Source organism: Cervus elaphus, chromosome 12 (genome assembly GCF_910594005.1).
Source record: "Cervus elaphus chromosome 12, mCerEla1.1, whole genome shotgun sequence".
Lineage (NCBI taxonomy): Eukaryota > Metazoa > Chordata > Mammalia > Artiodactyla > Cervidae > Cervus > Cervus elaphus.
Window position 1 is genome coordinate 86,691,066 of NC_057826.1, and position 27,401 is coordinate 86,718,466.

Consider the following 27,401-nt stretch of genomic DNA (forward strand, 5'->3'; position numbering starts at 1 on the left):
GAAAAGACCCTGATGCTGGGAGGGATTGGGGGCAGGAGGAGAAGGGGACGACAGAGGATGAGATGCCTGGATGGCATCACCAACTCAATGGACATGAGTTTGGGTAGACTCCAGGAGTTGGTGATGGACAGGGAAGCCTGGTGTGCTGCAGTTCATGGGGTCGCGAAGAATCAGACATGACTGAGCGACTGAATACTGAACTATTTTGGAACTGACCACATAACCACAAAAACCCAAACCACTAAACCCAGGATCAATATAAGTTCCAGGGCCTATTAACTCATTTTAAACTCAAAGAGTTGGCAGTTGAGCAGCCCAGGGTGCTAGCTGCTCAGTTTTTTAGACATTCGGGGAAGAAGCTGAAGAGCCCCTGGGTTTCACGTCTTTTAGCCACTGGAATGGAGGGGGTGCAGATGTCAGTCAGCACCCAGTGAGTCATGTTGCCCGTGGCTGGAATCACTTGTGGACAGGGGACAGGCAAGCAGGAAGAGGACGTGAGCAGGACCTGCCACATGGGGGCCAGGAACAGCTGCCAAGCTGTACCTAAGAGCAAGTGAGGGCCTGCAGTGCAGAGTGGGACTCGCCGGCTTGGAGGCCTGGCTCTGAACCCTGGCTCTGCAAGGTGAAGCACGTGGGTCATCTCACCTCCCTGAGTCTAGATTTCCTCTCTAAAATGGGACAACCATTCAGTTCAAATGGGATCATCACGGCAAGATGTGAAAGTGCTTGAAAGCCTGCACATAAAACAATGTGCTAAGACGCCCTAAGCCCCTGTGCCAACCCCTCCTTTCACCTCTGAAGGCCTCCCACTCACTTCAAGTAAGGTTCCTCTACTCAGCCCGTCAGCCCTCACCCAAAGCCACGTTTCCCCTTTCTGAATCGTTCTTAGGAGTGTTAGCCATGTCCCCGCCCATTCGTCAACCACATGTTCACCCGCTTGGCCAAGCATTCCCTGAGCACCGACCACGGCCCAGGCCCCAAACTGGACCCTCAGGACAACAGAGGCACCTCCAGGCTTATCCCTGCCCCTCAGGGAGCTGGCTGTATGGCACGGGTGGGGATGGGGGGAGCAGGAGGGAGGACTCGGGGACCTCAGGCTGTCGGCGGAAACAGATGCCAGGGGACCAGGTAGTTGTGCTGTGGTGAGACGGGCAGGAGCTGGGACACATGCCGCAAGGTGGGAGACAAGAGACTGCGCAGGGAAAGACAATGCTGAAGACACAGGAGTCAGGTCACTAGGTGCTGGAAGGATGGGGAGATGGGCATAGAGGCTGGAAGCTGTTGCTTGGATTTCTACCCTGGGAAACTAAGGAAACAGTGATGCCATTTACTGCTAATGGAAAAGGCGGGGCAATCTGGGGTGGAGGCATTTCTGGGCATGTCATTCTGAGGGTCTAAAGACAGCAGGCAGAGGTCCTGAGGGTGGCTGGAGCTCCATGTCTACAGAATGAAAGCCAAGCTCCGGAAACATCCAAGTACCGGTTTGAGCTGAAGCTGAGATGCAGTAAGTCAAGGCCCCAGTGCCCCGATTATGCTCCCAGGCCTGTGAAAGGCCGAGCCCATCTCCCCTGAGACTGTGATCTCCTCAGGGAAGGACCACAAGGCTCATCCCTCATTTCTTTCTCCCCCATCCCCATCACCCAAGCACCTGGCTCCACTGGGAAGACACCCACTTGGCTCCTATTCCCGATCAGACAAGAGCCTCGAGAAATGGAACACGGCGCTCATACCGACATGTAGGACCTGGTGCCCACGAAGGAGTTGGCCATGGAGTCGATGAGCTGCCCGCTGACCCCGAAGTCACAGAGCTTGATCTCTCCACGGCTGTTCACTAGGATGTTGGACGGCTTGACGTCTGCAGGGGAAAGAAAACAGAAAAGCAGAGAGCTGACATAGGTGGACTGGGAAACGCTCCCCAGACAGACGAGCCCTGACCACGAATGCCACGACACGCCCCAGCCCCGTCACAGAGCCAGCCCCTGGCTTACGGACACTGGACACCGAGGCCCCTACTCCCCCTGGTTCAGGGTTCAAGGAAGAACTCTCAGAGGAGTGACAAGCTGCTCTAGAAGCAATGCAGAAAGCCAGTGTTTTCCACTCTGAGAACCCAGTCTTGGCCAGATGACCCCAGGAAGGAGTCAGTTACCATGAATAATCAAGACTGAAAGGCCTTGCTTCAGCTGCCTCTGTTGGCAAGACACAACGCCTATCACCGGATCACAAGAGAGGAAGAAATAATAAGACCTGTATGCTTGCGGAGGCTACAGACCAAAGACTAAAGGAGGGTGGGATGGAGCCAGGTACTCCTGTTCTTGACCTGATAAGCACAGAACATGGGGGTTTTAAAAATGTGTGTGCCAGGGGTTGGGAACCAACTTTTGATTCTCTTTCACTGAAGTCACTTCTCTAACAGCCTGCACAGTTGCATCTACCTGTCAGTCAAGGAGAGTCTCTCGTTGTCGGGGCCAGAGAACTAGGGAGGCCTGAAAGCTGCTCCTCAGGGTCAGAACAGTGTCCCCGCACCAGCCCCATTCCCCCTCGCTGCACTCAAGCCATCCCCACGGCCAACCTGGCTCCCACCACCAGTATTAGTCCACTGGCCCTTCCCTTTGCCACGAGGTAACTTTCTCAACATTTTCCTTTTACCATCTCCTCTGATTCAAACAACTGTCCCATGAAGCAGGCAGAGCAGAGGCTGGGACTTGGTAAAGGGGCCCCAGGCACCAGGTTTGTGGACAGACATTGGCAAACAAGGAGACCCACTCGAGAGCAGGCCAAACCCGAGAGCAAAATCATAAACCCTGACAGGGAATCTCTGACGGGCATAATACAAACACAGGACATCTGGAGAACCAGAGGGAAAAGTAAAACCCTCATAATTTCAACCTACCAGAGCCACTATTAAGATTTTATTATGCTCCCCTTCAATACTCACAAGAATGCATTTATTTATTCTCACACAGAATCTAACAGATCCACTTAAGTATCTTTCCAAGGATAAACAAACAAACAAACAAAAACCCCTCTCTCATATCCCAGGAAGTCCTTCGCCTGCCCACCTTCACCTAGCCCTCATCATCCCCAGCCTGGGTCAAGTCCTAACCACAGCCACACCAGCTCCAGCCTCTCTCCACCCACCACCAGCTCCACCAGGGCAGGGCCGCTGGCAGTTTGCCTCATCCCTTTAACCGCAGATACAGGACAATACCTGGCAGGACAATACAGAAGTACTCCTAGATGCCTGTGAATGAATGGGGCTAAACTCACCGGGGACACACACACACTTCACACCATGAGTACTGCCTGTCTAAGACCCAGCCATCTATGTGTCACAGGTCACAGCAGCACAGAATCTGAGATCTTTCCAGACCCACTGGCCTGCCTCCGAGTCTCCCATACAGACACAGGTGTCAGAAGTAGCCTGAGAAGGCATCTGGTTCCTCCCCTTCATGGTGGAGACGAAAAGCCTGAGGCCCAAAGGGGTCCAGGGACTTGACTGAGCTCACATAGCAAAAACTGGATAAAGTGGGAACCAGAATTCAGACCCTGTGATGCCTGGATCTGTTTTCTTCCCACTCACCCTGCTACCACATCACTCATACCCTGAGTGACTGACCACAAAGCCCTGAGCGCCCTCACCTTCCAATGTTCCCATGGCCTATTCAGAAGTGACCTATTAGGTCTTGTTATAAAAGCAAAAGAGCGGCAAGAATGAAGAGACCTGTATTTGAGTCCTGGCCCTGCCACACATCCCACATGCAGCCTTGAGCGAGCCCTTGGCTTTAGTAGTCTGTGGTCTGCGGATCAGTAAAGTGGTGATAACCACCACAGCACTCATGGCCTCACCAGATGGAGACCAGGACCCATCGAATGAACTGTGGGCATTTAAAGAGCACACGCGTGACAGGATCACAATGGAGGATTCTTTCACGGGTTGCACTCCAAGACCAGCAGCTCCCGGCTCCAGACACCCGCTCCCTCACTTGCCCCTGCCGCTCAGACACCACTCCCCAGGCCACCACTGCTGCTCAGAAGAGGCTGCACTGCCTCTGTGGCTGTCCTCGTATCTGCTTTCTGTTCACATGGCAAGCCAGCCTCCTTTTTTTGCAAACTTATGTAATGCCACTTTCCTCCCTCTCTGGCTGTCAGCTCCTGCTTCCCCCACTCAGCCCAGGGAACACTGCCTGGGAGGCTGAGAGACCCACGCAGATGGTGGGGGACGGGGTGTCTCCCTGCCTGGACCACATTCATCCTGGAAGCCAAATGCACACACAGGGCCCCTCAAGGTGACCCTGAAGGCCTGACAAGAAGCTGCCTGGAGACATCCTAACTTCTTCCACTCCAGCACATGTGGCTGGAGCTGCCAGGACAGGACATGCTCCTCCCCGGCACCCCAGCAAGTCAGGCTCTTTTCTGAGGACAGAAAAGAGGTCAGATAAGGCCTGAGAGGCTGTTTGCTCCCACAAGCTGCCTCCTGCCTTTGCTTCCCACAATCCCCGCCCCCCCTTCCTCTGCTCCGTCCCAGGCAGCTTCCTCTTCCAGCGCGTGTCACACAGTGACACTCCAGTGGGACCGCCCCTCCCAGCTGCCTCACAGCACAGGCCAGGCCCCTCAGCCTGCCTTTCCAAGCCCACTGTCTGCTCACTTCTCCATGTCCATATCGCCTGGGCTCGGGCTCGCCTGCCTGACTGATCCCCGCACCTAAAACATCCTCCTTTCCCACTTGCCCTCTCACTTCTTCACCTGGTAGAAGTCTGCTTCTTCTGAGGGCCTTTCCCAACATGGAATCCTGCCCTGCTCTGGAGCCCTGGGGGGTTTAGTCAGGCTTCTTCCCTCATCTTCCCCTGCAGCCGCCTCAAACGCTATTCATGTTACAGGCCCAGGTGGTCCCTCTCTACTTCCCGAGGCCTCTCCAGGCCTTGGGTTCTCTTTCCGACCCTCCAATATCAGGAGAGTGAAGCTGGAAGGAGCCCCAGCAAGTGATGGGCCGTGCTGCATTGCACAGGAAGTATCCACTAGCCTCTAAGCTCCCAGGCTGACAAGCTTCCCTAGGAAACCTATAAGATGCTAAGGTCTGAAACCCAGATCCTGCCCAGCCTCTGCAACAATGAAAAAGAATAAACCCTCTTCTTCATAAACAAATAAGAAGGTGTTATGAAAAAACTAAGTGGAAGAAAGAATTTTCTTTTCTGATATTTTCTGCACCAGAAATAACCACTGTTCAAAGCTTCTTGATTTTCCCCCCATGAGCACGTGACTTCAACTTGACTTCTGAGCATTTTCTACCCCTCTGTGGATTAAATAATTCACTTGTTTATTCTTTATAAACACTAATAAAGTGCCTGCACTGAGCTGTGAGTAAAAAGGACCAGTCCCTGTCCAGGCTGCCACCACCACAGGAGATGGAATTCAACAAATAAGAAGCCAGCCAAACATCACAACAGCTCTGGTTTATTGAACACCTACTATGCCAGGCCTTTTAAATACACTGTCATCTTTAACCCTCACAACCATGCTGTGAAGTAAGCATTATTAACCCCTCTGCATATTGCAGCCATGAAATTAAAAGACGCTTACTCCTTGGAAGGAAAGTTATGACCAACCTAGACAGCATATTGAAAAGCAGAGACATTACCTTGTCAACAAAGGTCCATCTAGTCAAGGCTATGGTTTTCCCAGTGGTCATGTATGGATGTGAGAGTTGGACTATAAAGAAAGCTGAGGGCCGAAGAATTAATGCTTTTGAACTGTGGTGTTAGAGAAGACTCTTGAGAGTCCCTTCGACTGCAAACAGATCCAACCGGTCCATCCTAAAGGAAATCAGTCCTGAATATTCATTGGAAGGACTGATGCTAAAGCTGAAACTTCAATACTCTGGCCACCTGATGCGAAGAGCTGACTCATTGGAAAAGACGCTGATGCTGGGAAAGATTGACGGCAGGAGGAGAATGGGCCGACAGAGGATGAGATAGTTGGATGGCATCACCGATTCAATGGACATGGGTTTGGGTGAACGCCAGGAGTTGGTGATGGACAGGGAGGCCTGGCATGCTGCGGTTCATGGGGTCACAAAGAGTCAGACACGACTGAGCGACTGAACTGAACAGACAAGAAACACTGAGGCCCAGAGTCCAGGAGTTACCTGTCATGGGGGTAACCAATAAAACAAGCTTTATCTGGGAATAGGAGCTGACTTGGGGTAGGTTGACATCCTTAAAATTTGATTTTGAGAGATTATAATTCTGGGTTAGTGAGCAAGTGCTTCCTTCTCAGCTTCAGCTCACTACCCTCCTGAGCAAGTTTAACTGCAGGAGATGTGCTGACAGCGGGAACTAGAGCCTCCTGATTAACAAGTGAGTTCAGTGAGCCTTCGGAGCACGTGTGCCAGGTCCTAACCAGCAGCTATTTTTATCTCTCTGCTTTCAAGAGTTTTGCAAGCAAGTCCAGCAAACTGCATCTTAATTTTTACTTCCCTCCCATGATTCATTAGTTGTGAATTGCTTTCATTCTGTACCTTTGTGTGCCCCTCTGCAAATGCGGTGCTCATCCCTGACCCAAAAGGCATGCAAATGCTGACAATTAACACAAGATGTCGCATTAGGCCACGATGTGGTTTTCATCAGCACACGCCATTCTAAGAAATGGTCAGAATCTGAAATCAGGTAGTAACACCAGCCTCAGCAGAAAGTAAAGGGGTTAAACCAGGGAGAGAGGGAGAGAAGGGAGAGGGAGAGAAAGAAAAAGGGGGAAAGGGGATAGTCAAGGCGTGAGTTTATGGATCCTGGATCATTTTAAATGACCCCATAATAACATATGGCAGAGCAGCCCCATATTATAGATATGAAAATTAAGGTTCAAGTAGAAGCCCCTTGCTAAAGACCACAGAGTAACCTTCCCATTAAAAGAACCTGCCTTAGGGACTTCGCTGGCAGTCTAGTGGTTAAGACTCCATGCTTCCAATGCAGGGGGCGCAGGTTTGACCCCTGGTTGGGAAATTAACATCCCACATGCCACATGGTATGGCCAAAAAAAAAAAAACAAGAAAAACCTGCCTTAGAGCAGTATACTTCGCCTTCCAGACTAAGTGACTTCCAAAGACAAGCAAATATGCAATCTGTCACAAAGCCAATCAACCACCAGTGGACAGGAAAATAATGTTGGCTACTTGGACATTATCATCTGAACTTCAAGAAAGAAATCAGCTAAAAACCTGGTTTTACCTGCTGAAAGCTAATTTTGCTCAGCAGGAGGAAAAAGGGGCGGGGGTGGGGGGGAAGATGCCAAAAGGAAAGACACAGTTAGACTGGAAATCTGTTGGATTTTAAATGGGAAGTGGGAGAGAATTTCTAATAATATCACCATAGTTATGGGGACCCAAGCTGCACCCAAGTAAGGCATTACCCTTGATGCCTGGGTCACAGTCAGCAGGATTCACTCGTGAAGTCAAGGTCACTTACCAGTGATTCCTAGCTTAGCCTGAGACAGGCCCTGAAGGAAAACACCGAGGACAGCGTGTTTGCCAGGTAAGGACAAACCTAAGCTAAACGGAGCTGGCATTCCGAGCGTCATCTACTGAGAAGGACCCTCCCCCACCACATGCACTAACTCTGGGAAAACTGTGCCTCCCTGACTCCAGCCAGCTGCTTCGGATGGAGACTGACCATCAGACCTCTGTCCCCGGGCCATAGGGCAGGCCCCTGATGCAGGCTGGGCCACCAACCTCCTGATGACCCGGCAGGTCTGGGTAAGACCAGTATTAGTTCAGTTAGAGCGTTCTTCGGGATTTTCTGTCAGAGGCTGGGAAAAGCTCTTGCCTCTCTGATAATGAGACTAAAGCCAGAGGCAATGGTTCCCATGTGGTAGAGACAGCTGGCCTGAGAGAAAACAGCCAACTTTGGAAGAGAAACAAATAAGCGAGAATTAACAGGTTCCAGGACACCACCCCACCCCATCCCCAACCCCCACCTCCATGGATACCAAAATCTGCAGATGCTCAAGACCCTTATATAAAATGATGGAGTATTACACATTCTCTTGTACACTTTAAATCACTTCTAGATTACTTATAATACTTAATACAATGTAAATAGTTATAAACACAATGAAAATGCTATGTAAATCAAATTTTGCTTTTTGGAACTCTTCCCCAAATATTTTCCATCTGTAGGTTGGCTGAATCCAAGGATGCAGGTATAGAGAACCGACTGCATATCTTAACTGAAATATAACAGCTAATGGAATATGAGTCCCTAGACACAATCTTCCCTAAGGCCAGGCTACATTCTTACTCTTCCTGGGGTTTGGTTAGCTAAGCCAAACAAACAAACAACCTCTTTTACTGCTTGAGCTAACCTGTGTTTCCCAACAACCAAGAATCCTAACATCCACTGACTCTTACTATCAACTGGCATCAAAAATTACCGTAAGTAGGCATGTACTGCGGTGTGGAAATGGGAGCACCGGCTTTGGAGTCAGGCAGATCTGGATTTGAATCCTAGCTCTACCAGCACAGGCTGTGTGAGCCCGGCCAAAATCATGAGCCACCTGAGGTCGGGTTCCTTGGCTGTCAGGTGAGAGCAGTAATTCCTATTCGATGGCAGGTACTAAGGGCTCAATAAGTAAGAGGAACTACATATGAGAAACAGAATTTAGATTTCAATGGCTCTGAAGCTTGTTATTTGTCGTCTAAGTCTGAAGCTTGGGGGTGGGGAACAAAAGCTAACATTTGTTTGAGAAAAAAACACAAGCAGTATAAACAATCAGATCCTGTTCGGTCTGACTCCTACCTATGTCCCTACCCACCCCACCTCCCCAGCCACTGTCAGTGCCAAGAGGATCCTTGCTGTTCCCCAGGAGTCCCTGAATGTTTCTGTCTGAATCATTTGCTCTGCCTGGTCTCTTATCCAGATGCCTTCTGTATTTATATGATCTATCATCCTTCTAGTCTTGTTTGCTTGTTGGAGGCGAGGAAGGAGAAGGTGACCCAAAAGTGTCCTCTTGATTACCTCCCTTCCCTACAGGAGGGAGCGCCACAGACTATCTGCACCAGGTGAGTTCTGCTAGGACACTCAAGGAGTTGGCAGTGGGGCTAAGAGGGTCGGGCTGGGCCTGTGCTGTGTCTGAATAGATTTGATGCTTACTGGGGTGGAGGTGGGAGGAGCTGGGGTCAGGGTGGGAGGCCCCCCCTCCTGCCCCTGGACAAAGCAGCAGAGAAAGCCAAGCTGCAGAGCACGCAGGACAAGGCAGCCAAAAGCAGACAGAAGCTGCCCGGGATCCCACTTGTCTTCCACCCCTGTCCCGACCCTTCCTGAGCACTGGCGACATCTGGGCTGTTGCCAACGCTCAGGAAAGTCCCCCAGATCCTTGTCAGGAAGTCCTCTCTTCTGCTCACACTGACTCAGGTTGGCTTCTGTCACCTGTTTGTTTGTTTTTTAGGCTGACTGGCTGGCTGTGCTGGGTCTTCGCTGCTGTGCACGGGCGTTCTCTGGTTGTGGCGAGCAGGGGCTACTCTCCAGGCGCACTGCATCAGCTCCGCGCTGAGGCGGCTTCTGGTGCGGAGCGCAGGCTCCAGAGTGCGTGGCCTCCAGAGCCGTGGCACCCGGGCTCTAGAGCACAGGCCCGGCTGCTCCACAGACACGGGGTCCTCCTGGACCAGGGACTGAACCCGTGTCCCACACACTGGCAGGCAGATTCTCAACCACCGGACCACCAGGGAAGCCCAGTTTCTGTTACGTGTGGGAAAAACGTCCTACCTGAGAGGCCCCCACCTCCCCTGGGAAGCCTCCCCTGACCGCTGCGCCTACACGGCTCCCCTCCCTGAGGCGCTCCCATGTGTGTCACTTGCCGCGTTATGCTTCTGCCTCCTCCTTTCCAGTTTTTTCCTCTTAAAAATCCCAACATTCACAAAAATAGAGTATGATGCACCAACATCAACTTCAACAATTATCTACTCACTGCCAGCCTTGTTTCAACCAAAACTTTTTCTTGGTGGAAAAAGAAAATACCACCCTGTTTGTAATTAATTTGGTGCTATTAAGCCTAATGTTGGTTCCCGCCCTCTAGCTGAGAGTCTCCACTAGATTCTACATTGTCACTGTAGCGTTGGGCATGGTGAGCAAGGTGGGTTCCACCTTGCTAAGGTACTGGTTAATAAAAGCTACCCCTTCTCTGGTCACTAAACTTCCAAGTCAGACCAGCTCTCCGGGGCCCACAGACCTCCTCAGGAAGTCATCTGCTCCTGAGGAGAGTGGCAGGACCGTGGCCCTAGGCATCCCTTAGAAATCAGGCTTTATGACATGAGAAGGAGCAGGACACAGCTCTGCAGGGATCGCCTCTTGGCCTGGTCTTTCCTAAAGGGAACAGGCCCAGCCTTGGGGTCCCCTCCACTCCCTGCCTTAGGGAAGGCCCAGGGGCAAAGCTAGGGGCTTCCTTCCTGTGCCCACCCCACCCCCCTCCACCCACACCCGGCCTCTGCTCCCAGAGGCTTTCCAGGTCGTCTCTCCCACCCTGTGTCCTCCTCGCCCTTCACTCGATGACTACTGTGACTGAGACCCACCTTCTTTCCTCTAGAACCATGGTGCAGCTCCTCGCTGACCTCGCTCCCCTCCCCGTCACCTGAGCTGCAGCAGCCAGAGGCCTCTTCCTCCAAGGACAGCTCGCCTCACTTCCCTGTGCAGGAGCACCCCTAAGCTCCCCACTGCCTGGGATAAAAATCCAGTCCCTGCACATGGCCGGAAAGACCCTCCTCAACTAATTCTCACTTAACTCCCACCACCAACCACCAGGAATCCTTCATTCTAAATATTCTAAACGACTTGCTGTTTCTTGCAAGGACGTTATCTGTGTTTCCCGGCCGCTGTGTCATCATGATTCATGTGTTTCCCTACCTAGAATCCCTTGTGCTAACACTGCCACCTGCGTAACTTCTCCCCATGTTTCCAAGCTCAGCCCAAATACCACCTCCTCCACGATGCTTCCCTAAAGGGATCTGAGGAAGCACTTTCCTCCTCCAACGGCCCATCTGCCTCACTTGAGATGCTAAGAAACAAACTCGTCTGGAGACATAATCCATCGCTGTGGGTCTAGCACTGAGGTAATTCTAGAGAACGTGACTCACATTTCGAGCCAGAGACCACATGCTGGATTCCAGCTACTAATCAGCCACTGTGTTTCTTTCCATCTGCAAGGTGGGGTGGTCTAGACACAGTCCAAAGGGAGCAGTTCTTCCTGTAAGTTAACTGCCCCCTGAGGCTGTCCCACCTGGCAGGGGATGAGCCTGGCAAGCAGAGGAAGCTGAGGTACAGCCAGGGTGCCCCCCGGACACCATGGGCCGCCCACAGGTTGAGGCTCTGATGGCATCCCCCTGCCACACGTGGATGGGGACTGTGCTCAGGACACCGCGCTGTGCACAGCTGCAGGGCCACCCTCACGGGCCTCGGGGAAGCCTGGCAAGACGCTGGGAAAACTCTGGCAGGGAGGACAGCACCTTGCAGGGGTCACAGAAGCAGCCACTCAGAAACTCATTATACGTGAATCTGCCACCAACAGCTTGTAAAACAACAAACAAACTTGGGCCACTTAACATCTTGACTATCGGTGCCAACAGCAAGTCTGACTGAAGTGAGAGGAGGACTTCAGAGGCTGAAATCCCGAGGGCTATGAGAACCCTGTTCCTCCCGAGGCTGCTGCTGGGGTCCCTTGAGGTAACTTGGAGACTCTCCGCTGTCCCCAGGACTAGGATCCAAAAACACTCTCAGTCTCGTAGAATGCTGAAATCTCATCCTGACCCGAGAGCTCCGTTTCCACAGAATGCTTTAGGCAATAAGGAACTCTCTGGGAGGGGACTCTGAGCAGGAGGGCCCCCAGGTATAAGCGACTCTAATGCTCTGCAGAGAACCTCACAGCTCACTCCAATCACAGTCTGGCTGGGCGTTCCCTCAAAAATCTAAGCCCCAGCCACTGGGTATAAAGTTCAGGCAGGTTACATGCTGCTCCATCTGACAGAAGGAAGAGAAAACCCAGCTGAGGCTTAATTTAACTCTGTTATCAGCATTTATTGATCTTCATCGGCCAGCAACTCCAAGGCAGACAACATTACTCACGGGCTCCACTGTATGAACTCTGCATTGGTCTAAATCCTATCATCTTTCTTCAGGGTCTTAATCAGAACAAGATCTTGACAATGAGAGGGGGCTGAGCGGCTTGATGGGCTGGTGATGCAAATCATTGCTTTCAATGGCATGAAGCACAGCTATATCTGAGCTCCCCACCCCCCACACACACCCCTTAACTCATAGGCTAACCACTTGGGTCAGCTTTGGATGAACTGGACCTCTGACTTCCTGCCACCCTAAGTAGAAAGGCTACACAGAAGCCAGTGGCGTTAACTAACCCTTCTCAGAGCCCCAGGGTCTCCTCCCCACGTCATACACCTGTTTTCAATGAAGAACTTAACCATCTTACAGCTGACTTCCGTGCTTCAATTCTAAAGCTTCCTTGGCTAGGGGATTCTTCTTCCCCTTAACTCAGTGGTCAGGAAGCTTTTACTGTCAAAGGACCAGACAGCAAATATTTTAAGGCTTTGAGGGCCACACAATCTCTTTCACAAGCAACTATTCAGCTCTGCCATTACAATACAAAAGCAGCCACAGACAACACTTAAGCCGGGCTGTGTTCAGTAAAATGTCTTCATGGACACTGAAATCTGAATTTCACACAATGATCACATGTCACAAAATTCTGAAAAACAAATCTTAGTTTGCAGGCCACACAAAAACAGGGAGCAGGCTGTGAGCTGCCAATCTGCCCACCCCTGCCTTCAATGCTTAATTATTCTTTTGATCCTGTGTTAGCAGTTTCTGTCTTGCTGACCCAATGCTTAATATTATTTACAGTGGAACAACTCTTTTCACCCTTTTTTTGCTTTCAGAATCTGTTCCTCCCATCTTCTAGTTACAGAACTCCTCTTTTTCATTTGGGATATGTTCCCCCACAACAGTGTGTGTTCCTGCTGGGGTGCCAATGAAGGGGCCCTATCCATCCTGCCCCAAGACACGTTCATGAGCTAGTCCCCTGGACACAAGTGGCTCAGGACTCGTGGGGCTCTCCAGGCAGAGCCAACCAGTGATTCATGCATTGACCTAGATGCTGAGGAGAGGAGGCAGTGCTTTCTCAGGGACATGGAGCACAAAGGACTAGAAGTGTTGGGCTATGAGGTCCCTGCTGCCCCCATGATGAGAACCTGACTGAAAAGGAAGCCCGACCACAGGAGGAGGAGGAAAGCCAAGCGGCCACCAAAGTCCTGAGACTATCATTTCAGCTCCACACTCATCCCTGCCTTCAGACCTCCTGGTAACTCAAGCCAGTAAGTTCCCTCTTCTGATTAAATAATCTTGAGTTAGGTTTCTAATACAGTCAAAGAATCCCGACTAATTACATCACATCAGGTTCTATTTGACAGTTGGTGGTGGGGTGATTCATGCGCAAACCAATAGCACTGGCTGTGTTCCACCACCCATTGGAATCACTTACAGATATGTCTCTTCCCCCTGTTAGACTCTAAGCTCCCAGAGGACACAAGTCATTTACAAGCCAACTTTCTGCCCTCCTCAGTGATTCACCCAGTCCCTTGCATTTACAATACAAATTACTCTTCTTGGATGGCAAAAGTGCCTACAAGGACAAGTAAACATGGAGGAATGTGTGAGTGCACCTATACAAGACTGTTACCCAAAGAGTTCAGAGAAAAGGTAGACTCCCAGAGGAACCACAGATCTAATCCCCACCTCCTGATCAACAACCCATAAACCACACACACCAGGCCAAATCACACAGACTGCTGCTCCCTTTGAACACACAGGGAAACAGAATACAATGTCTGCACAATACCCAGACAAATCACAGTGGGCCACTTCACTGTGGATGAAATCCAGACAGCTGGCCAGGACTTCAGACTCGGGGAATATCGGTTATACTTGTCCTATCTAAGAAGTCCCGTTCCACGATGGCAGAGACCAAGCACTTCAGGAATGAAGGTGAGTATCTGCTGATCTCTAGGTTCCCATCCAGAAACACAAGAAAGCCAGCCCCAGGCACACCCAGAGCAGCGCAGCTCACGAGGTCCAGGACACACTCACCCACTCCGAGAAAGAAAACTGAAACTTTCAAGAGGCCACTACCTAGCTGCAAAAACAGGACCTAAGCAGTAGGTGAAAACAGTTGTTCACCCAAACACCATTACTATACTTCCTCTCACTTAAAAAGTAATTTGGAAGTGCTGGTATGCCTAACTTTGTATCACTGGCATACTCCCACCTCCTAAAAAAGAAGTCTGAATCAAAGTGATAAAATTTTTGCTTGCCTTCCTGAAGATTCTGTGAGAAATTATATTAGAAAAATCTTCCAGTCAATGTTTTAAAAAGCAAAAGTGCCCCCAGAACAACTTATGCTATAAGTTTCTTTTCTACATTTGTTTTTACTTAGAGTAAGGCACACCTAGAAATCACTTTCAACTTTAAAAACCTGTTGGGGACTTCCCTGGCAGTCCAGTGCTCAATGCTCTATGCTTTTACTGCCCAGGGAGAGGGTTCAATCCCTGGTCAGGGAACTAAGATCCCACATGCTGCGTGGTGTGGCCAAAAAAAAAAAAAAGAAGAAGAAATCCTGTCACCTTGGCACATGGATGTGCCAACCCGCACCCCACACTCAGTAGGCAGGGAGGGCCGCTTGATACCTGCATGATTGTTGGGGCAGTGTACGCTTCAGAGGCAGTGCCGGTGGGCCCGTCTCGGGGGTGACTGAGCCGGCAGCCCACCCCCGGTGAGGCCAAGACGGGCCCACTGGCCCATGGCAGCCACCCTGCGGGAGCCGCGGACTCGAGCCGCTGCTATTCTGCCTGAGTGACCCAGCCTCCCAGACCAGAGCAGTCCTTCCTGGTCCCTGCCCCAACACAGTCTGGCGATTCAGTTTTTTGAAGGCCTGTCTATACTTCTTTGGGGGCTTCCCAGGTGCACTAGTGGTAAAGCCAAAAATTTTCTTAAAAAGAAAAAAAATTACACCAGAGATTTTAAAAAAAAAAAGTAAAGCATTTTTTTTAATGTGAGGCAAATGTAAAGCCTTTTTATTCTTCCCCATTTTACCTCAAGGATAGAATGAGAAGAAACAGAGTTTAAATTTCAGTGCAGAATATGTGAAAGCAGAAGCGGAACTCACTGACCTTACTAGCAGTGAGAAAGCCTAAAGACAGAAGCAGGGAGACTCTCATTCTCACTCCAAGTCAGCTTCCAGCAACCATCCACTGGTCGTGCTTCTTGATAAGGAATCAAGTTGTGCAAGAGGAGGACCACTTCCAGGCCAGGCCTTACAGTGAATTCTTTCAGGAGTCTTTCTGGACAAGCCCCACAAACAGCATGAGTCTGAAAGGCAGAGCGGCCAGGCCTGGCTGCCCGCCCACACACTCTGCTCACCGGAGCAGAAGTCCTTCTAGTGACTGCTCCTTGTCGGCTGGGCAAGGAGTGAGCTCTCCGTGAAGACATCTGTCTGGAATCCCGCCTGGCTCACGAGGCAGCTCTCTATGCCAAAAAGCAATAAATGGTGGAGCCAGAATTGCTGGGAAAGTGAGGGCAGCACCGGGAGGAAGGGGAAAGCAAGCTGGTTATTCCAGGAACAAGCTGAAACCCTCGTCTCTTCGGAAGGGAAATAGAGTGAGTGCTCCTCCAACAACCCAGCATGGCACACGGAAGCCACGTGACAGAGAACACCGGGACTAGACTAACGACTGCACTAAAAACAGGAGATGTGGGCTCCGGGCCCAGCGTCACTTTCTGTCGTGCCCCTCTGAAGTTCACCCTCACTCGAGCCCCTGAGACCCTCAGGCAACCTGTGTTACCATGGATTAATTCTGACTGTTCTGGTAGAACCATGCAGTATGGACTCTTTTCTATAAGGCTCCTTTCACTCATCATAATGTTTGTGAGATTTGTCCAAGTTGTGCATATCAACAATTTGCTCGCTTTTATTGTTGAGCTGTCTTCCGTTGTTTGAATATATCAGAATTTGTTTACTTGCTCATCTGGTGATAAATATTTTGGTTGTTTCTAGTTTTATCTTTAATAAAGATGCTTATGAACATGTGTGGCCAAATCTCTGTACGAACAAACATTTTCATTTTTCTTAGGTCAATACTGAGAAATGAAGTAAATGGGTTGTATGATTTAACTTTTTTTAAAAAACTAGCAAACTGTTTCCAAAGTAATTGTCCCTTTCCCTGGCTGCGTTTAAGAATCTCTCTTTATATCTCTCTTGATAAAGAGACAGTTTTCAGCAACTTGACTATTTTTTTTTTTTTTGCTTTTTTACAGCTTTATTGATATATAATTTTACCCTTTTTTAAAACAAAAATTACTTATTTATTTAGTTGTGGCATGTGGGATCTTCAGTTGTGGCATGTGGGATCTAGTTCCCTGACTGGGGATCAAACCTGGGCCCCCTGCATTGGGAGCATGAAGTTTTAGACACTGGACCAAAAGGGAAGTCCCAATTGGAATATAATTTTCATACAATAAACTCCATATATTGATAGTTAAAGTGTATGACTTCATGACTATATATATGACCATGCCCACAATCATGATTATAAAGACATCTATTACCACCCCCCCCCCAATTTCCTCACACTCCTTTGTAATTCTTCCCTTCCACCCCTTCCTTCATTCTCCAGGCAAGCACTGATGCGTATTTTGTATTAGTCTGCAATTTCTAGAATTATGTAATAGATTCACGCAGCATGTAACAAAGCTCTTTTTTATCTGACTCTCACTTAGCATCACTCTTTTAAGATTCTTCCATACTGCTGATCTTTTCTATGGTTTATTCTTTTTATGGCTAAGCAGTATACTATTGTATGGATATGCCACAATCTGTTTATGCATTCAACTGCTGATGGACATTTGGGTTGTCTCTACTTTTGGCTATTACAAATAAAACTACTATGAACATTCAGGTATAAGGGCCTTATTGAACCTATGCTTTCTTTTTTTCTTTAGGGAAAATCCTAGGAATGAAATGGTTGAATGTATCATAGATGCATGCTTAACATTTTAAAACACTGATAAACTGCACCGTTTCAGATTCCTATCAGCAGTGACTGAGAGTTCCAATTGCTCCACATCCTAAATAACATATATTTAGTCTCTATAGACATTCTAGTCAGTATGTAGCAGTAACTCATTGTGGCTGTAACTTACATTTCCTTCATGACTAATGATGTTGAATATCTTCTGATTTGCTTATTTGCCATTCACATATCTTCCTTCTTTTGTAAAGTGACTCTTCAAATCTTTTACCCATTTTTAAAATACTTATTTTATTTACTTATTTGGCTGTGCCAGGTCTTAGATGTGACATGGGGGATCCAGTTTCCTGACTAGGGATTGAACCTGGGAGTTTGCATTGAGAGTGCGGGGTCTTAGCCACTGGAACACCAGGGAAGACCTTACCCATTTTTTAAAAATTGCACCGTTTATCTTTTTATTAGGTTTTAAGAGGTCTTTAAATATTCTCAGTGAAGTCCTTTGATGAATATATATTTTGCCCGTATTTTCTCTTAGTTTGTGGCTTGCCTTTTCATTTTTGTCACAGCATCTTTTGAAAGATAAATGTTATTAATTTAGATGAAGCGCAATTTATTGATTTTTGCTTTACAGTCTGTGCTTTCTATGTCCCATTTTCTCTTATCCATCCGTTCATTCATTTTAGGCCATGGTGGGTCTTCGTTGCTGTGTGTGGGCTTTCTCTAACTGCGATGAGCACGGGCTGCTTTTTGCTGGGGTTCTCGGGCTTCTCACTGTGGTGGCTTCTCTTGCTCCGGAGCACAGGCCCTAGGTGCACGGGCTTCAGTACTTGCAGCACGAAGGCTCAGGACTTGTGGGGCATGGCTTCGTTTCCCAGTGGCTTGTGGGCTCTTCCCAGACCAGGGATTGAACTCGTGTGCCCTGCATTGGCAGATGAACTCTTAACCACTGGACAACCAGGAAAGCCCCTGTGTCCCATTTTAAAACTCTCTGCTAAAACAGAGGTCACTAAAAGTCTTCTGTTTCTTTTAGAAGTTTTAGACTTTTAACCCATACAGTTAGACCTGTGATCCATTGAGAGCTAATTATTGTATAGGGTGTGAGGAAACGACAGACGTTCATTTTTGTGCATATGGATATCCAATTGTTCAGCATCATTTGCTGAAAAAATTCTTCTTCCTCTATTGAACTACTTTGGAATCTGTCAAAACTCAACTGACTATATATGTGTGTGTCTTTTTCTGAACTCTTCATTCTGTCCTATTTGATCTATTATGCTTAGCTTCACACCAATACAAACACTGTACTGATTACTGTAGCTTTATAGTAAACCTTAAAGTCCAGTAGTCTTAGTCTCCCAACTATGTTTTACCTTTTTAAGGTTGTTTTGGCTATTTTAGGTCCTTTGCATTTACATTTAAATTTTAGATACAATTTATCAACTCTACAAAGGCTACTGGGATTTTTAATGGGATGTCTTTGAAACTACAGATCCATTAAAGCAAATCTGACATCTTAAGAATACTGACGGTAGTGGTTGCATAACAATGTGAATGTACTTAATATATCACTGAACTGTACATTTTATTTTTTTTATTCCACTTGAACTGTACATTTTGAGATGGTAAAAATGATCAATTTTATGTTATATATTTTACAATTTAAAATTTTAATTAAAAAAAAAAAAACACCTATTCTAAAATTCAGAATGTGTTATAGTACATAGAGCTTCCCTGGTGGCTCAGATGGTAAAGAACCTGCCTGCAATGCAGAAAACCCAGGTTCAACCCCTGGGTCAGGAAGATCCCCTGGAGAAGGAAATGGCAACCCACTCCAGTATTCTTGCCTGGAGAATTCCATGGACAGAGAAGCCTGGCAGGCTACAGTCCATGGGGTCACTAAGGGTTGCACACGACTGAGTGACTAACACTGGGAATACAGAATGATTCGTAAGCTAGGCAGTAAATCCCACCAGTCCACTCCTCTCTTCCTCTGCCATCCCTTCCTAGACCTGTGCTAAGGCATGTTGTAGCTAAAGGGACATGACCAGAGAACTATGTTTTCCATTTGTCTTTCCTCTGGCTTCTTCATCTTTTCTAAAAAATAAACTTCATTAAGATATAAATGGCTTTATATACCACTAAGTGCTTCCCAGGTGGCACTAGTGGTAAGGAACTCGCCTGCTAATGCAGGAGACAGAAGAGATGTGGGTTTGATCCCTGGGTTGGGAAGATCCCCTGGAGGAGGAAATGGCAACCCACCCTAGTATTCTTGCCTGGAGAATCCCATGGAGAAAGAAACCGGGCAAGCTACAGTCCACAGGATCACAGTGTCAGACACAATTGAACAGACTTAGCACGCACACATATACTATAAAATGCAACCACTTTATCGGAAAGTTTAACTTTTGATAAATGCATATTCCCACATATCTACCACCGCAATCTAGATATAACACTCCATCACCCCTAGAGAGTTTCCTCAGGCCTCACTGATGTTAATCTCTCCATAAGCCCTCAGGCAACCACCGATCTACTTTCTGTCCCTAAAGACCTGTGTTTTTTTCTCTATAATTTTACGTACATAGAAATAGTCTGTACTATTTTGTGTCAGGCTTCTTCCATCTAACATTAAGTGTTTTTGATAGTCATCAAAACTACATGTGTCAGATTTCTCTGGTGGTACAGTGAAATAAGAAGATAAGATAAAAAGTAAGAATCTGCCTGCCAGTATAGGGGACATGCATTTGATCCCTGGTCCGGGAGGATTCCACATTCCTCGGGGCTGCTGAGCCTGTGTGCCACAACTCCTGAGCCCACAGGCCTACAGCCTGTGCTCCTCTGCAAGAGACGCCACCGCAGTGAGAGGCCCATGCACAGCAATGAAGAGCAGCCCTGCTCCCCATAACTAAAGGAAGTCCCCACACAGCAATGAAGACCTAGAGCGGGCAAAAATAAAGTTTTTAAAAACTATGTGTGTCAAGAGTCTGTTCTTTTTATTGCTGAATAACATTCTACTGTATGGATATACTGTAACTTGCTTATCTCTTGGTAGTTATTTCTACTATGACTATAGCTGTGTTAAATATTTGCATATGAGTCTATATGCACATGTTTTCATTTATCTTAAATATCTAAGAATAGTACAGTTATATGATAAGTGTATGTATACTTTTATAAAACCCAGAGTTTCTTTTATAGTCAAACTCATATCCAGTCAGTCATGGCTTTGGGCCTATGCACAGTCTAGTCCAGTGGGCAGCCAAGGACACTGAGGGCTGGGTACCTAATTCCACACTGGGGATCTGGTCTGTGCATACTGGGGGACTATGGCTTTCAGAGTCTCAGGTAACAGGCATCAGCTCAGTTCAGTCGCTCAGTCGTGTCCAACTCTTTGTGACCCCATGGACTGCAGCACACCAGGCCTCCCTGTCCATCACCAACACCTGGAGCCTCCTCAAACTCATGTCCCTCGAGTCAGTGATGACATCCAACCCATCCAATCTTCTGTCATCCCCTTCTCCTCCCACCCTCAATCCTTCCCAGCATCAGGGTCTTTTCCAATGAGTCAGTTCTTAACATCAGGTGGCCAAAGTATTGGAGTTTTAGTTTCAGCATCAGTCCTTCCAATGAATATTCAGGACTGATCTCCTTTAGGATGGACTGGTTGGATCTCCTGGCAGTCCAAGCGACTCTCAAGAGTCTTCTCCAACACCACAGTTCAAAAGCATCAGTTCTTCGGCACTCAGCTTTCTTTATAGTTCAACTCTCCTATCCATACATGACTACTGGAAAAATCACAGCTTTGACGAGATGGACTTTTTGTTGGCAAAGTAATGTCTCTGCTTTTTAATATGCTGGCATATGTATACTGGTATAATATGCAGGCATGCCACATAGCAAAAAGAGGGTGGTTCTTACTGCTCCACATCAAACTAAACAGTCAAAGAGTCGTAGTAAAAATAAAAAATACCAGCAAACGACTTTTATACCAAAACAAAACATAAAAGAGGATGCAACAACTTTTAGATTTCAGCTAAAATCCAAAACATCACAATTAGCAAATAATTTCTTACCTCTGTGCATAATCTTGTGCTTCTCCCTCAGATATGTCAGGCCTTTTATTACCTAGGTGAGAGGAAATGTAAAAAGACGGAAACTGAAATCCTGGTGTTTAGAAAATACTCAACCTTTCTATTTTAAAATTATCTGGAAAATACTTCATCTAACATCACAAATTTGCCTTCTTCCCTTATTTTTCTTCTCTCCTTTGTTTGACTTTTTGCATCTGTCTTATTAAGAAACCATCTTTTTACATAGTATATAGCAAACGATTTTTAAGCAAAATTGGTAATTGCAAGTTTAGATAATTTACATTTAAAAGAACACTTTGCCTGAATTCATTTTTTAATCTTCAATCTAAAAAGAGGCTTTCTGATGCCAAAATGAGAATTCCTTTGGATACCCCGTCCTATTTTTCAAGATAGATTTTAACATACAGAAAGTTACTTTGCTAGTTTTAGTGAAGGGGAGACGGTATTGTATCTAGAATCCAGATAAGAGAAAATTCTAGTGAAAAACCTAACTTTTCTTAGAAAACTTCCCTTTGTCAACTTCCCACCTTCCTCCTTGTCCCTTTCCTATTTATCAATGAGAGAACTTGGAAGAAAAGCTTCTCTATATACTCACAGCAATGCTAACTTTTCCTAAAATTTGTTCAGGAATTCTTCCAGCTTTCTTCAGAACTTGATCCAAGGAACCCCCATCCTAAGAACAAGAATACCAGAGTCCATTTAGTGACAGTGTTTCTAACTATTCTTTCAAGTGTTAAACTTCAGCAGCAAAATAAATCTCACACATGACAAATCTTTCCAGAAGGTACCCTTTGATGTGCCCCAGATATCAAATAAGATATGAATAAAACATTGTGGGAGCTAGCAAATGATTAATAACTCAAATCTTATGAATAACCATCCCATAAATTACTAACTTAGTGGTCAGAAACTACTAATTCAGTGGTTCACTTTACAGAAATGACAGAACAGAGTAGTGGCTAGGAGTGCTCTAGACGCAAACTATCCAAATTTGCATTCCCAACTCTGACACTGACTATCTAGTGGACACTGACCAAGTTACTCCACTTGTACAATGGGAATGATAATAATTATATAAGGCTACTATAATACGCATAGAACTATTGTAAGTATTAAACAAGCTCATACATCCAAAGCCCTTGGAACAATATTTGGCCCATAAGTTCTCAATAAATGTTTGCCATTCTGTCATCATTATGTAAGTCACAACTTGCATTTGGTATCATCCTAACAAATTATACTTCACAAAAATCCAAAGAAAAATATCATAGAAAGTAATTATTCATTCCACAAATCCTACAAAGCACCATGCGCTGTTTGAGGTTCTGTGGAGGAAAAAGATAGAAAAAAGACCTAGCTCTTGTCCTCAATAAATTTATAAACTAGTAGGAGAAATATACCACTCCACAATACACAATGAAACAGAATAAATGTATATAGTAAAAGTGCTGCACACACCCAGAGAAGGGAGAATTCTTACTTCACTCAGAAGATAGCATTTGAGCTGAAATCTTACTCAAAGAATGAGTATGATTTCCATACCTGTAAAAGGAGAGGAGCAAGAGGAGAAAAGAATAGGGTGGAAGAGTGGAATCCTAACCACTGGATCACCAGGGAACTCCCAAGAACAGGGTATTTCAACAAGATCATAAGCAGAGAAACATTAAATTGCTTAGTATTCCTGGGATGCAGCCAATTATCAGTCACAATATAAAATCACCCCAGAAGTAGAGATGATTCCTACAAACTCAGACTGATTTTCTAAACTATCCTGTCTACCCTGGGCAGCTACCATCATCAACTATCATCTATTAATCATCTCTGCGTAAGGCATAGGGATATGTGAGGAACTACAAATGAAAAAAACTGTAAGGACAGGAAATAATACCCTCTGGTTGGGAAGACAGAACACATTCATAAAGTGGCAAGGCACCTTAAACCCTCCTCTGCAACAGGGCAGGGAACAAACAGTTAAATGAAGAGAAAAGACATTACTACAGGTATTCAGAGGAGGAAGCGATCCCTGGACAAAGCGGCCAACAGAAGGGCTCACAGCAAGAGTGACACGGAACCTGAGCCTTTGAGGAGGGCGAGATCTGGGTAGGATAAGTAGAAAGACATTCCCACAGAGATCCTGCTTCCAATACCACCCAGCCTCTACATGCAGCCATGAAACAGAAGGTTGGAGAGCAATGCATGATGTAATAAACAAAGGAAGGGCACAGCATAATCTCATTTTTATAAAACTAAAGTGTGCATATACTCACACAAAACCAGAATATCAAAAATGTTACCAAAATGTTCCAGTCTATATAGTAAGATTATCAGGGATTTCTGTTGTGCGATAGTTTCTTCTCTGTGCTTTTCTATGACTTACACATTTTCTACAATAAATAAATGTTTTACTTTTTAAAAGTAAAAAAAAAAAAACTGACCTCATTTATGAAAGTGGAGAATTAAACCTATAAATCAATTAACAGATACTTACTGAGCATCCAGTTTGTGCAAAATCTGTTAGGAAGCTACAACACTGCTTTCTTTCTAAAGGAAGTGAGAAAATAAGTAAGACTCGTTCAGGGATACAGAGCTCTTGAAAAATGTTACCTAGGGACTTCCCTAGTGGTCTAGCGGTTAAGAATCTGCCTGCTAATGCAGGGGACATGGGTTCGATCCCTGGTCAGGGAACTAAGACACCACATGCTGCAGGGCAACTAAGCCTGAATATCACAACGACTAAAGCCCACATGCCCTACAGCCTATGTTCTGCAATAAGAGAAGCCACTGCAATGAGAAACCCACACACCATAACCAGAATGAGCCCATGCTTAGCAATGAAGACCCAGTGCAGCCAAAACTAAAAAGTAAGTAAATAAAAATCGTTTTTAAAAGTCACCTAAAATAATGCTAAACACAGATTATCAACTTAAAATTCTCTGCTTACAGAAAGGACAGTTTGGACCAATGACTTTCTATCACAGATCAACTATGGATCATGGATGTTAGTGAAAAAAGAAGACAGTATAGGTGTGCAGGTGTGTACTCACATGCATACTAACAGCCCTGAATACATCAGACTTCTCATCACAACAAACTCCCAAGCACAGCTACCTAACGATGGGCCAGACAACTGAGGAGCACAGGGGAGGATTTCAAAATTCAACCTAAAATTCAAATTTGCTATGAGATGGGAAGTATTAATCTAGAGCCCAAGAGAACCTCTCTGTAAACACACATTTTCCAAGAGCCCTCGGGACAGCACTACCCTGGCTGTGACCCAGGCGGGTGCCTGAGTCATCCTTTGAGCCTGGCTGCCTTCACAAAGCCACAGGCCCCTGGTGGCCAAATCAGGCCAGCACCACAGCCCAGGTAAACACACCCAAGTCAGCAGGCTCCAAGAAAGGCCACAGCACCTCTCAATTTCCCTTACTGACAGGCACAGGGACTCCAGTGCAGAAAGTTTCCGGCTATTTCTATTTTGCTTTCAACTGAATGTGATTTCAGACCCTTTGTTTGAACAACTTTGCCTAATTATTAGGGAAGACTGTATACCTGAAGCTAGGCAACAGAGCAACTCTGCCCAAATCTGTGATGCAAACAAGGCAGAAAAGACTCTCAGGTTCCACTGCCAGGTCAGAGGGCAGCCCAGTGAAGTACCGTGGTATAGAAAACATTTCTGATAACAAGGAAGAAATGCTGGCTCTGCTCCCTTTAGCCTACTTCTACGCTACAAGCAGAGTTACAGTGTGAGGAATGGGAGGAGCAGGACTTAAGAGGCATGAACCACAGTCAGGCTCACCCAGTGCTGCCTGCGACTCACCTCCCAACCTTTCAATTCTACTGCACAGTTGCCAAGGACCTGCCTTCGCTGACTAAAGCTGCTGAAAACTGGGCTTATTTTTAGAAGCTGATTATTAACTAAGTCAGTGGTGCTTTTGTGACGGTTTTCTATAGAGGAGACAAATGCTTTATGGAAATAAAAAAAAAAAAAAGCTCAAAACATCAACCCTGAATTCCCAGCTCTCTGGTTGCCCGGCTACCCCTGAGCAGGAGTCTACTTCCCCAAAGATAAGAACATTCCTATTCTGATCAGGCAGCATCCAGGTACCCCTTGGGTCTCAAAATCCAGACTGGGCACTACAAACACAGCTTTTTTCTAGAAAAGGTCAGCCCCTAGCCAAGTACATTAAGATAGGGCTCAATGCACGCTGATAACAAATTTAAAGTGCATCCCAATAAACTATCTGAGCAATATGTAAGTGGACAGGTGTGATAAAAGCAAACACGGGAAGATGTTAATGGCAGAATTGAGGTGGTGGGTTTAGAGTGTACATTACACAATTCCTGCAACTTTCTGTACTTCTGAATTTTTTTATAATAAAGTGTTGGGGGAAATGCCAGTGACAAAGGAGATCATGCAAAGACTGTGATACAGAGAGGGCCAGAGAGCCTGGGAAGGTGGGACACGGCTAACGAACAGAGCTCTACACGACAGCGCCTTCAAATGGGGAAGCTGAGACAAAGCAGAAATCCCCAAAGAGAAGCGGCAGCCAGCCATTAGAAAACTGTCCTGGCAAAGCAGCCAGTGCAGGAGCTCTTCTGCAGGAGGCCTGTGCAGACACCAAGGAAGGGGTGAGAGCGCCCAGCCGAGAGCAGAAAGCTACCGTTGGGGCATGGCTGCTTAGACTTCAGGCCACAACTGCTTCTTTCCAGGGTCCCGTCCCTGGCAGCTCTGAGCCTCTCCACTAGTACTGAGGCAGTTTCAGCTGGGCCTAGGTATCCCAGAAACAGGAGGCCCTAACTCTCGAGCCCCAGGCCTGACCATGCCCCACCCCACCCCGCAATCCTAGCCTCCCTCATCAGTCAGTTGACACATATCACCTAATAGGTGTCCTACACTGTGCTTGGCCCCAGAAAGCTTTTGACCATTCCAGCCTCTGACAGCTAGTTTCCCAGGCTCAGCTTCCCCAGGTAATTACCTTCTCAGGTAATTCCAGAGACACCTTCTGTTTTGAGGACTTAAGTGAGAGGATCTCACTCTCCCCAAAGAGCCAAATCCATGGGGGAAAACAACTGACCTGCAGCTACTAGAAATGGGCTAAGAGAGTGGGTACCAACCCCCATGACATCCTGTGTCACCTCCTCCTCTGGGAGGGAAAGGCTGAACACGGGCAAGGAGCACGAGGCTGTGATCAGTATCTCTGAATCCAGACTGAAGAAAGAAGGGTTCCAGTATGAGGAAGTCCCAATATAGGTCAATTTAAGACAAAGAGAAAGACTGAACTCTATGTGGCAAGATGCCACATGTGGCCAATAGAAAAAGGTTCCAGCAGCATCTGGATAAGTGAAGAGGCCACTGACTATCAATGTTTAGGGCCTGATCCTAACCTCTGAAGCAAGCACCCTGGGGTTCAACCATGCTCAAACCTACAAACGACCTCCTGGCTTCTCTATTAAAGGAAGAATAACCTCCAGTTCTGTGCTACCCTTTAATGAAGGGGTTGGAGGTTACTCAGGAAAGAATTTCTGATGGTTCAGAAGACAGCAGGCATGAGGTGACACACATCTGCTGCTCAAAGAGCCCCCATGTCCACAGTGACACCCTCACTGAGACATTGCTCTCAGTGTCCCCATCCCTGCAGCAGCTCATGTGGCACTTTGCACTAGTGGGCACTAAAATACATGCTTGCGAAGCTGATTCCATAATGATTAACTAATGTAGTGAACTGACTGGCTATGAGGGCCAAAACCACGGAAACACAAAAGGTTAGCATGGGGAGGCGTCCCTAGAAAAGGTCCAGTCCAAACATTTTTCTGCAGAGATGAAAAAATCCTGAGCGAGTACATGACTTACATAGCGTAATGGAGACAATATGAAGTTTAAAGAAGATGGATCTGGTTAGTGACATCAGTTAGAGTTCAGCTCTGACACTTACTGGTTATAAAACTTAGACTAATTACTAAACCTCTCAAGGCCTTACTCTCTCCATCTACCAGCTTGGGGTAGGGGTGGGGATCAATCCATGTCATATGACAGGGCTGGTATGATTAATAAGTCACATAACATGAAAAGGACCCAACAAGTGGTAGAAGATGCAAAAGCTAGTTACCATTGTGCCAAGCCAGGCCACCACCCGTTTTCTGTTATTTTAGCAAGATGCAAGACGGAGAAAGGTTGCTCAGGCCTTTCCTGTTTTACCACTGGTTGATCACCATCACCTCCACCCTCTCACCCTTCTAGT

The 27,401-nt window shown here is 46.8% G+C and overlaps 1 protein-coding gene across 2 annotated transcripts in view; it reads right to left on the reverse strand.

Annotated features, from left to right (window-relative positions):
• MAP2K1 (mitogen-activated protein kinase kinase 1) overlaps positions 1-27,401 on the reverse strand; it is a 75,533-nt gene that overhangs the window by 6,328 nt on the left and 41,804 nt on the right. For both annotated transcript variants that reach the window (XM_043919850.1, XM_043919851.1), the window contains exons 4-6: positions 21,758-21,835; positions 21,145-21,196; positions 1,731-1,855 (exon numbers count right to left, since the gene is read on the reverse strand). In XM_043919850.1, coding sequence (XP_043775785.1) covers positions 1,731-1,855; positions 21,145-21,196; positions 21,758-21,835 — 255 coding nt within the window. The remainder of the gene's footprint in view (positions 1-1,730; positions 1,856-21,144; positions 21,197-21,757; positions 21,836-27,401) is intronic.